The 14,200-nt window shown below is 27.1% G+C and overlaps 1 protein-coding gene, 1 long non-coding RNA gene and 1 pseudogene across 3 annotated transcripts in view; 1 reads left to right on the top strand and 2 right to left on the bottom strand.

Annotated features, from left to right (window-relative positions):
* The window catches only part of LOC140666958 (uncharacterized), a 34,485-nt gene extending 25,854 nt beyond the window's left edge, over positions 1–8,631 (top strand). The window contains exons 3-4 of the long non-coding RNA XR_012046878.1: positions 7,279–7,438; positions 7,699–8,631. This is a non-coding gene — a long non-coding RNA (uncharacterized lncRNA). The remainder of the gene's footprint in view (positions 1–7,278; positions 7,439–7,698) is intronic.
* Positions 2,700–5,679, bottom strand: LOC140666955 (uncharacterized; annotated as a pseudogene).
* On the bottom strand, positions 6,074–13,992 carry LOC140666945 (odorant receptor Or1-like). Of its 2 annotated transcripts, none has more exons than XM_072894504.1 (8): positions 12,839–13,992; positions 12,186–12,543; positions 11,077–11,319; positions 10,805–10,918; positions 10,568–10,723; positions 9,208–10,177; positions 8,133–8,257; positions 6,074–6,178 (listed from the first exon to the last, which is right to left on the bottom strand). In XM_072894504.1, exons 1-6 carry the CDS (start codon positions 13,093–13,095, stop codon positions 10,127–10,129), a joined length of 1,179 nt encoding a protein of 392 aa, XP_072750605.1. In that variant the 5' UTR covers positions 13,096–13,992; the 3' UTR covers positions 6,074–6,178; positions 8,133–8,257; positions 9,208–10,126. The 2 variants fall into 2 exon arrangements, with proteins under 2 accessions (XP_072750605.1, XP_072750606.1); XM_072894505.1 differs by having other exon boundaries at positions 8,133–8,210.
* Positions 13,993–14,200: the final 208 nt, after the last annotated feature.

Genomic DNA, 14,200 nt, shown 5'->3' with positions numbered 1-14,200 from the left:
GTATAAAAGGCTCAAGGTTTTATAATCTGCAACAATGTTATCTAATTATAATATTAAAATGTAAATTCATAAAAAGCATTTATAATAAATGCTATGAACAAATTAAAACTATTAATTGAATAATATTCTAAAAAGATAATGTTTTATCAAAGTTTGCGTATATAAAAAGTAAATGAAAAAACTTCGTAACTAAATCTTTGAGACAAATCTATAACTTTTCAGATATAAGAGTAAATTGGCTTTTTATGATTTTATCATCAGAGACAATATAATCTGAATATTTTTGATATTATCGTACTATAAAAAGATATGACTGTGCTTCTATAAGAAAGTATGTAGGTCAAATGTGAATCCAATAATTGATAGATAGACGCGAATTAATTTTTTTAAGGAAGAGAGTTAAAATTATTTCCTTAGAATTAGAATTATTTTTTCAGAAAAATATATTGTGTATATTTTTTTCTTATTATATATATATATGTGTATACATTTTTCTCTTATATTCTAAAAATGTTTCTTTTATTATAACTTATTTTTTTTTTAATCACTGAGTTAATTGTAGAGCAAATGCACAGTCTTGCTTTAATATACATTAAAATTGCAATAAGATATGTAATTTATCAAATTTCTTATTTATTTACTAATCAACGTAAAAAAATAATTGATATTGTTTATAATAGATTTTAATTACAGAAATCTTTCATCTAAAAAGAAAAAATTTCTATTTAAACAAATAACATATGATAAAGGAGAGGGAGAGAACGAGAGAAAGAGAGTAAAAGAAAACATGAATTAAGAATGGCAAAGGAATTAGGGGAAAAACGACAGACAATAGAACAGAGATAGGAAAATGAAGAAGAAAGGAAGAATAATGAAGAAATAAAGGTACAAAAATACGGATTATTAAGGCAAATAGAGGAATATCGAGATATCTGACGAACGTTGCAGTCAAGAATATGTAGAATAAGTTGTGTAAAGGTCAATGAATAACATGAAGAAAAAAGAATAAAGGAGACATGTAGGGAATATGTGAGAAGGAATAAGAAATTTAAATATATAGGGAAGGATATTGAAGTAGGGGAAAGAGAGAAATATAAAGAAACCAAATATCGATTAAAGATTGATGGATAAAGGTTAAATTGTAAATAGGATAAATAATAGAATACACTAGTTAGTAAAATCCGCGTAATATATGACTAGCGACAAATAACATATATATATACAATTAGGAAATAATAAAATAGAATAAGATAGAATAAAAGCGATGGGAGCGAAAGCATGCAAAGTAACGCGATGAATAATGACATGTATATATAAAAAAAATTATATAAATTATTGTTAAAGACATAAGTATATTGTCCTTTAGTCAATTTCTAAATGCTGTTTAAATATATTTTTTTCATACTAAACATAATTTTTTTTTCAAGACGAGCCCTTAATACAGATATATAAAAAAAATGTCGACGTCTTTATAAAATGACAATAATCCTGAAGAAAATTAATACATGTATATAAATATGACATGAAGATTCGACATATAGATTTATAGAATGATGTTTTATAAATGATATTCTATTGATAATAATACAATAAATATATTAGCGACAGTAATAATTATGCGCAAATGTATGTAATGTAACACATTGGTAAAAGTTTACATTTTACTTACGTTCCATCTTGCTGATAGAGCGTCCAAATGATAATCCATAATCTTCTTAATCGTAATCACTAATTGTTTTTACGATCTCAAAACGATACCATTCGGCTTTTGTTCATATGCTTATTGTACATACCAAAGGAATTTGTAAATAACATGCTCCTATATGCTCGCTGTAAAGGTCTGCTAAATGAAAGAAAAAATTTTATTATTTTTTTATCTAAACATATAAAGCAAAAAAAAAATTTAATTGAAAAGTATATCATAATAGAGCGCGTGAAGAAGAGTATTTTAAATATGAATAATAAGACTGACTTACATCATTGATTGTCCCAAAAGACATTTTGAAGAATATCAAGCTATAGGTCAAAGAAGCTCAGATTGTCCATCAAATCTGTAAGATAATCCGTTCAAAAGTGTATCGCTGTAAGTATGACAGTAAATATACTGACAGATCTGTACAATGAGTGACATTGCAAACCAGAAGAATCTGAGAATCGCCGAGCGATTCACGATATGTTGAGCCAGATAACAAAGATGCGAAGAACAAACATTACAAAGAAACTCATAGCTGTCATTTTAAAAAATAAACCTTTTTACGGTTTATAAAACAACGAGTATCGGCCACCTTTGTATTTTTTCGATTGAAACATTATTGCGAAGCAACTAAAAATTAGAACATCGTCAATACAAAAGCGCATCGTAAGCGCCATTTACCGAGATCGATTGATAATTAAAAATTATTTTACTACCGAGCGATCAAATACGGTTGCAATGTACAAACATCTGTAATTACTTTTTTCAATGAAAGAGAAGAAGGTTTATAAAATCATTTTTTTGCTTTATTTTTTTCCCCTTTTTCAGCGCTGCAATGCAATAGTAGCGAATTAAACGAATTATTAATTTAAAAATGCAAAACGCGCGCGCAGAAAATGTAGGCATAATGTTCGAATAAAACTCCTTTGAAAAAATAAGAGGAGATCGACGGATAATTCGTGTTCATTTAATAGACGTTAAGTATCGCAATTCATTTTACTTTTAGACAATCCCGAACTTATTCTTATTCGATGAAAACGCGGGCGTGCGTATAAATACGTGCGACGTATGTGAGAAAAGAAGAGTCAATATTATCGCAGAACAATTTTCGTCATATCTTTAATGTTTTTATGTGCAAATTTTTTTTTATTAAACAGCAATTAACTTGCAACATTTATTAGAAAAGACTTGATGTACAAGAATTAATTGTTTTAACTCATCGCAAGTAGAACTGAAATATATGAGGCTGAAGCTTTTACAATCTACAATAAAAAATGTTTTTAATTATTATGAAGTTATGCATTTATCGAAAAAATATAAAATATTAATGTTTAAATTTAATGCTTGTGCATCTTTTTATGAGTGTTTTTTTATAATATAACGTATAATATAATATATAATAATGTATAATATAACAAGTAATACAATCTATTTAAAATGTATGAAATGTGCTACAAATATACATATTTTGTCTGAAGACTGTTTTGTTATTTAACAAAAAAATATAAAATTTGTAAAATCAAGTAATACAGATAAATACATACACATATACATTACGAAATTTAATTAATTATATTAAATAAAAAATAATATTTATATATTTTAAGAAAGATAATGTTATTTTTTGTCGCTGTGTGAAAGAATATATCAATCTAAAAGATCTGTAAAAAGTAAAGATAAATATATATGTATTTATACTTACACTGCTAAATCGTTCCAAAGACAAATTCACGACTTTTTCAATTGTAATAGTTAATTGCTTTTGTGACTTTATTATCAGCAACAATATAATTCGATTATTTTTGGAATTTGATTCGTACTAAAATGAATTATACGCAGCATCTCCAATATTCTTACTCTATTGAAAAATTAATAAAATACAAAAAATCTTAATAATTTTCAAAAGTATATAATTAATTCATTCATCATATCACAGCATAATATTTGTTATAAAGTTTAACCTTATTACTTAAATATTCTCCAGCAAAACAGTACGCAAAAGCTTCCATATTCACAACAAAATAAAATAAGAGTGTTCTTATTATAATTTTTATGGCACCGGGCGTTCCAATTGACTGAAATATTAAGACAATAGTCAATAGCAATCAGAAAACAAAAAAATTATGAATAATTTAATTGTTTGAAAAATAATTTTATATTACAGATTTATTTTTACAAGCCTTTTGTGCTTTTCTTTATCGTAAAATTGTCGCGCAAAATGAAAGTGTTGTTTACCACAACTATCACAAAACCCAAGCAGCAGATAATTTAAGTATCTGACACAAATAGCGCCAATGCGATATTCGAATAGAGATTTTCAATATGCCCTGAAAAAGTGATGATTTACTGATGTTTCTCTATCTTTTTTTTTATCATAAAGATGTTTGGATTGTTCTTTTTTTTTATTGGAAAAATTTCCGTTAACCATCCGCAAAGGATATCGATTTGACTACTTAAATGCAGTATCTAAAGTATACGATTATAAAGTATATATAATTTTAAATTATTTTATTTTATTATTTATTTTTCACGGGATTTATCTGCATATATACAAACACACAAAGTGATTTATAAATGCGTAGCAACAGTAAGACAAATGTGCACATTAAAATAAGTTAAAAAATCTTATCCGAAGATACATAATATGCATATTGTTTCTAAATTGTAGAAAATAAAAAAAATTCGTCTTTGTTTTGTGTGATTACATACAATATAGCTGTTTATATATGTTATAGCATATTTCAATATTAAATCTTTCACTCATTTGAAAATTCCAGACATTGAAATTGTTTCGAGATTATTTCATGTCTTTTCTTTCAAATTATGAATTTTATTAATTTGTGATGTACACATAATAGATTTTAAATGATTTAAAAAAATAAAAATTTAATAAATTTAAGTCAGCAAATTGTGCTAATCATATTATGAGTCACTTGTCTTACCGATTTCAAGAAAGAAATTATTTAAAAATATTTGAATTGTAAGAAGTAGGAAATAAAATTGGATATTTTCTATAATCTTTCATAATCTTCAGAATCTATTTTATATATGTATTATATATATATATATATATATATGCAACTATTTTAGTAATATTTTTTATTTCTGTACTATATTCTATAGTATATTCATTCTATAATATTCCGTGCATTTATAAATCACTCTGTACATTGTCTATTATTAATTGAATCTAATTAATAAAATATTTATAAACACGTAATACTAAAGCAATAGTAATTATTAGATAATGAGACTCACCAAATTTATCAGTAAAACAATACCGGTTGCACAGGTGCATAACATTAAGTGAATAAACTGAATAATTATGATCAATTCGTATACGTATGTTCGATTGAAGTCGAATGGTAAGTTCATACTCATAACAAGCGGTCGCGTGGAAGTATTGGAAGTTTTGTTAACGTCTGTGTGTTTTACAACAATATGGCTACTGTGAAAAATTGCGGCCATCGAATAAAGGATCAGTGTCAAGTTAGCGAAACGTCTGGACATCTTGGCATTCCATGTCATCGTGAACATACTGAGTTCCGAGTTGGAACACTTTTCCCAATCAATCGCCATCATCGTTAGTATCTTATTAAATGTCCTATGGATTTCAATGGTTATAATTATGAAAATGATTACAATAAAACTTTGTGTAAATTAACGAAGAATTTATTAAATATTTATATTATTTATATTTATTTAATTTTATATTATATTATTTATATTTATAATTGTCAAACAGGTTACTTTAATGACAAAATATTAAGCGGTAAACGTTGCAATATATAAAAAGTTAATACACTATTATGTAAGAGTTACAATCTAACAATAAGATAATTATTTTTTACTAATGTTGTATATTACAATATATTATTGTATATCTCACCGCTGTTTATACCATAAATTGACAATTTTAATTAACACTATCGTATATGCCATTGTTCCACCTAATATGTCCATCATCTCGAACAACTCGAAAGAATTAAAATGTATTATAATATATTGATATTATAAAATTTGCTCGACTGTAAGCGCAATGAAAATCCAGAAAATTCTGCGTAACAAAATGTATGACGAGTCCGGCCAGATGCCGAAAATTCGAAGGCAAATTTCTATTGTATGGCTAATTATATTTTTTATTATTTTTCATATTTCTTTTATTATTGCTCTTTTAAATTTTTTTAATATTGATACCCTAATTTCGTTATGACAATAATTTTAAACATTATCAGAGATACGTCCAATCGATCGTATGTAAATGAAACTTTTGTACAGACTGGAAGCTTAAAAAGGAAGATGTACAGAACATACCTTGATCTCTCCTGGAACAACTGCTTATTAAATATTTTGATCGCAAAGCCTTCATAGTACATATGTCTTTGTTACACATCAATAAAAAAAAGTTTCCGGGGGTGAGGAATCTTTCCTCTCTCTATCTCTATCTCTCCCTCCAGTCGATGATGTAGTACAGTGCGTTATTTCCTTTAAAAATTCAAGAAACATATGCAAGCTTATCTCGAACATTATACTTCGGTGACTGTAAGAAAATTTTCAATCTTTAAAAATTGCGTGTGCTCAAAGAAAACAGAAAATGTCATTTATGATTGAAAGAGAAATAGAAAAATATGTTATAATTTGAGAACGAGCTTTGGCTTTCTTGTCTGTCTTTTTTTATCTTCCTCTATCAGTTTCTGCAATTCTGTGATACAGTAACGAAGTAAAGAGCTGTGCGCGTAGAAACTATATAATGTCCAAATAAAAGTGGAATTTAGAGCAGAAGAAAATAACGCGAGAGCGAGAGAGAAAAGCTTGCTTTATTCGATGTTATTTAACAAAATTTTATATATTTGGAGTTATTGATTTTTTCATTAGAGTTTATTCTTGTCTTTATACACGTACAATAACAAGAATAGAAAGTAACATTCGAATGGTTTTCATCAATCTTTTACATATATGCAAATTTCTTAGAATCAAATTGTTAGTTAAACTTTCTTAATACTTGTTAGAAGCGTAACGTATAAAATGCAATTTTGTTTTATTCTCATTCAAAACAAGACGGAGATATATAAGAGGCTAAAGATTCTATTTTGCAGCAATGTTGTTTGATTAGTATGATAAAATGTGAATTCGTTATATGTAAATAAGTTATATGTAAAAGTAACGTTAATAATAAAAGTAACGAAAAGATTAAAAATATTAATTAAATAATATTCTAAAAAATAACGTGTTTTATCGAATGTTTTATTCATTTTTTTTAAATAAATTGAAATTATTTACTATTATTTGTTTAAGAAAATATATATTGTGTATATTCGTTTTATTCTTAATATATATATATATATTTGTATAACTTTTTCTCTTATTTCAAAATGTGTTTCTCTTTTCTATAAACTATTAACTTAATTCATACTTCATTTTTTCTATTTTAAATCTCTAATTTAATTATAAAGCAAATAGTCAGTCTTGTTTTAATATATATTAAAATTGCAATAAGATGTATGAGACTTGTCAAATCTTTTTTTATTTAGTCAACGTAAAAAAATAATTAATATTATTTGTAATAGATTTTATTATAATTGCAGAGAATCTAAAAAGGAAGAATTTCTATTGAAAAAAGTGATATGTGATAAAGACAGCAGAGAGAATAAAAGAAAACATGAATTAGCAATGGAAAAGGAATTAGAAGAAAAACAACAGAAAAGTACAGGAGCAGGAAACTAGAAGAAGGTTGAAATCGTCAAGGTATAATAGAATAGTATGAATTAAGTTAAATAGAGACCGAGATATCTCAAGAACATACGGTTAAGAATAAGTTGAGTAGGGTAGTGTGCAATGGGTGAATAACATGAGGGGAAAGGAATAAAGAAAACATGCAGAAACTATACGTGAGTGGGAATAGGAAGAAATAGGAAATGAATGTATTAAGATTGATGTTAGAGCGGGGAAGAGGAATAGTGCAAATAATGAAAATATCTATTATTACATTATTATTATATTTACAGATGGCTGAAGGAGCTAAGAAGAAATAACAAATAGGATAACCTACAATACACTAGTAAAAGCATAGTTAGCGAGGTGTATGAAATATATGACTGACGACAAATAATATATACGCAATCAAAAAGGAATAAAATATTAAAATGGGAAAGACTAAACGCGAAAATGTACAGAATAACGTGATGAAAAGTGAACATTATTAACTTCCTTTTCAAGACATGACTAGTAGTATAGTACAGATAAAATGTCTTCACAATCTATAATAATAATAATAATAATCCTGGAGTAGACAAAGATAACACATGTATGTAAATGCGACAATTAAGATTCGACATATAGATTTACGGAATCATGTTTTATTGCTAAGACACAATAAGTATATTGTCGCGATAAGTAACAATAACGCGCAAAATAATGTAATAAATTAGTAAGAACTTACACTGAAACATTCCAACGATAGATCCATAATCTTCTTGATCATAGTTGGTAATCGATTTTGCAAAACTGTTCGGCTTTTCTTCACAAAAGGATATTGTATTAAACAAATTTGTATGGCTGAAAAAGCTACATAAAACAGAGAAGTTTATTATTTTTAATATAAACACGTAAAGCGTGAAAGAACAAATTAAATTGAAAAAGGTTATAACATATAAAATTGAAAACTGATAGCTTTCATTAAGCTCGTATATCACAGCAGAATGTCGATTTAATTAATTTAAGTATAAAAATTTAAATAATGTATGTGTGTGTGTGGGTATATATATGTGCGCGAGTGTGTGATTACTGAGAGAGATCGTGTTCGTAGAAGTGATTAATTAAATGTCACTTGTTGCAGAACTGAAACGTTAGTAAATGACTTTAAAATGAAGTAGGATCAAAATTAAGTTAACATCACACATTGACTTTGGTATTCATTGTCAGATATTTCTCGGCAAAGTAGAAAGTAAACGCTTCGAAATTCATGATAGGATGTAAGTAGAACTTCATTAAGTTCGCAAAAGCATTGGACTGCATTATTTATATTAATGCTCTTTAAATCTTTGCAGGTTTCTATCTTTATTTTTTAAACTGTGAAATATTACTGTCACATTTTTTGAAAATCTCTCTCTCTTCAACATATTTAAAATAATATTATTAAAAATTCGACAAAAATTACTGTATTTACGATTATAATACTTGATTAAAATTAAAAATGATAGAAACCTCAACGATCAGCGTTAAGGCTTCTATCATTTATAATTTAAATCAAGTATTTAACTATTCAACATATTGATTGGTTTATTAATAATTTAACTTTTGCTATGTATGGGCAATTTTTATTTTAAATATCTCTTCAATATTCTGGCGATAACGTTATCGGAAATCGAATATATTTTAAAGTACTATTATATTTTTTATTGATACGGATTTATAGTATTTGATAGCAATTAATGTTGCACAAATATCTTTTAATATTATACTTACAATAATAATAACAAACTGTATTTTAAATATAAATAATAAGATTGACTTACCGATGATTGATCCAGAAGACGATCTTGAAGAATAACAAGTTATAGATTAAATAGGAGTTGAGCTTGTCCACCAAGTCCAGATGATTGGTGCAAAAGTGCAATATTGACAGTAAATACTGAAAGATCTGTGCAATAGTTAACCAGAATCGTGAACCAGAAGAATCTACGCAGAGTGATGTACAATACATCAGGCCAAATATTAAATAAATTCCGAAGAACAAGCTTATAGAGAAGCACACTGTGGTCGTAATCGTCATTTTCGTAAGAAATAAACTCTTCTATGGTTTATAAAACATTGAGTATCGGTTGACGTTGTGTTTTCTTTCAATTGAAACGAAATTGCGAGACAATTTCTAGGTAAAGATGGAAACTTTATTACGAAAATGCATTGTACGCAATTGATCGATATCGATTGATCATTAAATATCTTTTTGCTATCGAACTGTATAAATACAATTGTAACTATACATCAAAATACATCTCGATAAGAGTCAAACAGAGAAGAAAATTTATAAAATTTGTTTCCTTTTTCTCTCGACGTTGCAGCGCAATAGCAGCGAATTATGCGAATTATTAGTTTAAAAATGCAAGACGCGAGCGCGGAAAATGTATTATGTTCAAACAAAACTCTTGCGGAAAAAGAGAAGAATTGACGAGGAGTTCGACCTCATTTAAAAAACATTGAATACGGATTATTGATTTACCTCTAGAGAACCCTGTATTTATTCTTACTCGATGAACACGCACATACGCACTTGCGAATGCGTGCAACGCACGTGAGAAGAGAATGGTAAGTGGTATCGCAAAACAGTTTTCGTCGTGTTTTTAATTTTTTTTATGTGCAAATTTTTCTTCAACTAAACAACAATCAGCATTTTAACGCTTATTAGAAATTCGATCTACAAGATGTAGTTTCGTTTCAATACATCGCTATCAGAACCGATATGTACGAAGCTGAAGCTTTTATAATCTGTAATAATTTTATTTATAATTATTATGAGCATATATTTTGAAATAACAAATATTAATATTTAAATTCAATATTTATGTTTGTTTATAAATCTTGATAATATAAAACAAATATATTTTATATTATTTATAGTAATTATTAATTAGATTATCGTTTAAGGAAAAAGTGTAAAGTATGAAAAATTAGTACTTATATATATTTACATGTCTATGTACTACATTACAAAAATTAGTTAATCTAAAAAAACAAAAATATCTTCTAAAAAAAAATGATAAATATTTTTATCCTATAAGAGAATATAGCTGGTATTTAATATGTACCTATAAAAGTATAAAAGATACACATTAAATATCTTTAAATAAAACAAGTACGTATATACAATAAACTTACACTGCTAAATCGCTGCATAGACAAATCCATGATTTTTCCAATTGTAAGAGTTAATTGCTTCTGTGATCTCATTATTAAAAATAGAATAAACCGATTTTCTCTGGAATTTCCTTTGTACCAGTAAGAATTATATGCAGCATCCCCGATGCTGTTGGTCTATTAAACAAAAAATTATATAAGTTTCAAAAGCAAATAATATCCATTTATTCAGCGCTATATTTGTTCTAAAATTTAAACCTTATTAGTTAGATAGTCTCCAGTAAAGCAGTAAATAAACGACTCCAGAATTGAAACCATGTAAAATAAGATAGTTCCTGTTATAATTTTTACAGCATCAGGCGTTCCAATTGACTGGAATATTAAGAAAAGACCTAATGGCAATGAGAAAGCAATAAGAAGGTGAATAATTAATTTGCAAAACACTTTAATTTGTAAATTTATTCTTACAAATCTGTGCACTTTTTTTGTATCATGAAATTGTCGCATTAAAAAATCAAGACGTTGCTTACCACGACGAGTATATAACCCAAACAGCAGATAATTAAAGTATCCGAAACAAACAGCACCATCGCGATATTCGTGTAAAGTTCTTCGATGTGCTCCGAAAAGGTGATGATTTGCCGATGTTTCTTGATTATTTTTTCTACTATCGAAGGGCTCAAACTGCTTTCCTCGCATAGGTTTCCTTCCTTTGGAAACATATCCATCAACCACTTACGAAGAATATCGATTTGACCGCCTACATGCAATATCTAAAATATTTTACGATATTTTTCAATCGCTAAAGAATATTTTAATATTTAAATTACATTTATGATATGTTTTGAAATTTAAGAAGCAGGTGCATACACATATTATAATTATATATGAGACAAAATTATCAATATATGTATATACAGAATGATTTTAAAATGTACGGTAATACATTAGTACATATTATTAGGGTGAATATACGTATATTAAAAATGTTAATTGTTATACATTTTACACACTATAGTTTAAAGTTAACGAATATAAAGGAAGAGCTAAATTAATTCATTTTGCGTTGCAACATATATATTACAATATGCTTTAATATTGAGTTGCTCACTAGAAAATACCAGAGGTTCTCCGAATTGTTTTGAATCTATTTCGTATCGTTTCTTGTAAGTCATGAACATTATATATTAATTTGTGTTGCATGCATAAGATTTTAAATAAAAACAATAAATACAAATCTAATAAATTTAATTAGAAAATCTTGTAGGTTTTTATAACTTTATGTTATAAGTTTATCAATCCTACCCACAGATCTGAAAAAAAATTAATTTATTTTTAAATGTTCGAATTGTAATAAAGGAAAAAAATAAAGTTGATTATCTTAATGTTCCATAACTCTGAAATTATGATACATGTATGTACGACCTATTTTCAAATAACATGTTTTACTCGTTTAGTGTATACACATTAATCTTTTTAAAGTATTGCTGTGCATTTATGAATCATTCTGTTTATCATTAATCGATTAATAAAATACTAATAAAATACTATTAAAAATACAGTAATAAAATATTAATAAACATATATACATAATAATAATAATAGCAATGATAATAATTTGTTAAACAATAAAACTCACCAAATTTATTAGTAAGATATTTAATAGGCCATTTATATTGGCACATAACATTAAGTGAATAAATTGAATAATTAGAATCAACCCATATATCAATGTTCGGTTGAGGTCAAATGGTAGGTCCATGTTCATAATGAGCAGTCGTGTGGAAGTATTGGAAGCTTGTTCATCATTTCTATCACTTATGAAAACACTGCTAACATTACTGCTAATAATTACAGTTAGTGCATAAAGGATAACTGTCCCATTATTGAAACGTCGAGATAAATTGGCATTGTATGTCGTCGAGATCATACTAACTTCATCGACATTACGGTTTTTCCAATCGATTGCCATCATTGTTAATATTCTAACAAATGTTCTACAAATGATTTCGATAAATCATTATTGTGCTAATGATCGCAATGAATCATTGTATAAGTAAACAATAAACTAGAAACTATTGTTATGTAATCTTTGTTTAATAATTATTTGTATCAATCCATTTTCTTCATTTAACTTTATCATATTGTTCATAGTTGCCAAATTTACTGCAAAACTTTAAATGATAAATGTTGAAACCAAATTTACAAAAAGGCAATATGTCACTAAAATGAGTTTTACGCTCTAACAATAATTTTTTTATCGATATTACTATATATTGTTGCATATCTCACCGTTTTTTAATCCAAAAAATGAAAACTTTAATAAACATTATCGTATATGTTAGTCCTTCACTTAATGTTTTCATCACTTCGAACGGTTCACTAGAATGGAAATGTTTTACGACCCATTGATATTCAAGAAATTGCTCCATTAAGATCGCAATTGTCCAGAATAATCTGCGTAATAGAATGTACGACGAGTTTGGCCAGATGCCAAAAATTCGAAGAATAATTTCCATTGATTTGCTAAGTGTATTGTCTATTTTCATATTTTTGTTTAATTATCAATTAAATTAATTAAATTAGTTTTTTTCAATGTCGATATACCGATTCTAATAAGACAACAATTTTACATTATAAAAGTAGTGTATCGTATGATGTGCACGGTATTAAACCTTTGTATAGACTGAAAGCTCAGAAGAAAGTACGCGAACGGAACATATCCCCTTCCCGAGCAACTGCTTATTAAATATTTTGCTGGGAAAACGCACGAATTATATAGCTTTGTCATAGCATGTCGATAAAAAAGTTTACAAGTTCCGGGCCTCTCTCTTCTTCTCTTTCTCGCTCTTTCTTTCTCTCTCTCTTGGGTGAGGCGATGGCATAACGCAATATGTGTCCTTTAAAAATTCAAGCAACAACAGATAGCATCACACGCAAACCTACAGAGGACATTAAACCGTGGTCAGTGACCGTAAGAAAAGTTTTATGGTTGTAGAAACGAGGGGCTTTTTCGAGGAAGAGGGAAGAGACGAAAGTTTCCTTTTCCGAGATTTTGTTGCCTCAATGTCGAGAGAAATTCTTCACAAGTATGTTATAGCAAGCACTAGAAAATATCAATCGTTCAGGATGAAGCGCGAGAAGTATACAATATAAAGGAGCGTCGGATACAAGTTTACATAAGAATTGTGTGAAAAAAAAGTAGAAACTGAGAAGAGGAGAAAACAAAGAAACTAACAATGAGTAGTTTTGTTTTGTAACGTCGATTAGTAGTACGCGTTTTTCATAGGTATAAAATAAACTCTAAAGGATACAAGATGAAAGAGCATTTACGCATTAGTTTTCTCAAAAGAAAAACCTAATTGTGATTTCTATATAACATTAATTTAAATATGACGAGAATCTAAAGTAACGTGTGATGATGTTTTCGTTATGAAAGCTTTTTATGTTGGTACTTTATGTACTACTATACATAATATTTTTTGCGAAAGAAAAATATAAGTATGTATGAAATAAATTACACAAAAATTAATTATATATTCAAAATAATATAATAATAATAATAATAAGAATATTGTATTATATTGAATTCTATCGTATTATTGTTTCATCTATTGTGTTACAATTGTGTTACAGTTATCATCAAATGTTACA

The sequence above is a fragment of the Anoplolepis gracilipes genome, chromosome 6, assembly GCF_047496725.1.
Source record: "Anoplolepis gracilipes chromosome 6, ASM4749672v1, whole genome shotgun sequence".
In the NCBI taxonomy this organism is placed as follows: Eukaryota; Metazoa; Arthropoda; class Insecta; order Hymenoptera; family Formicidae; genus Anoplolepis; species Anoplolepis gracilipes.
Note: the sequence above shows the minus strand (reverse complement) of the source record. Positions and strands in the feature narration are given on the sequence as shown.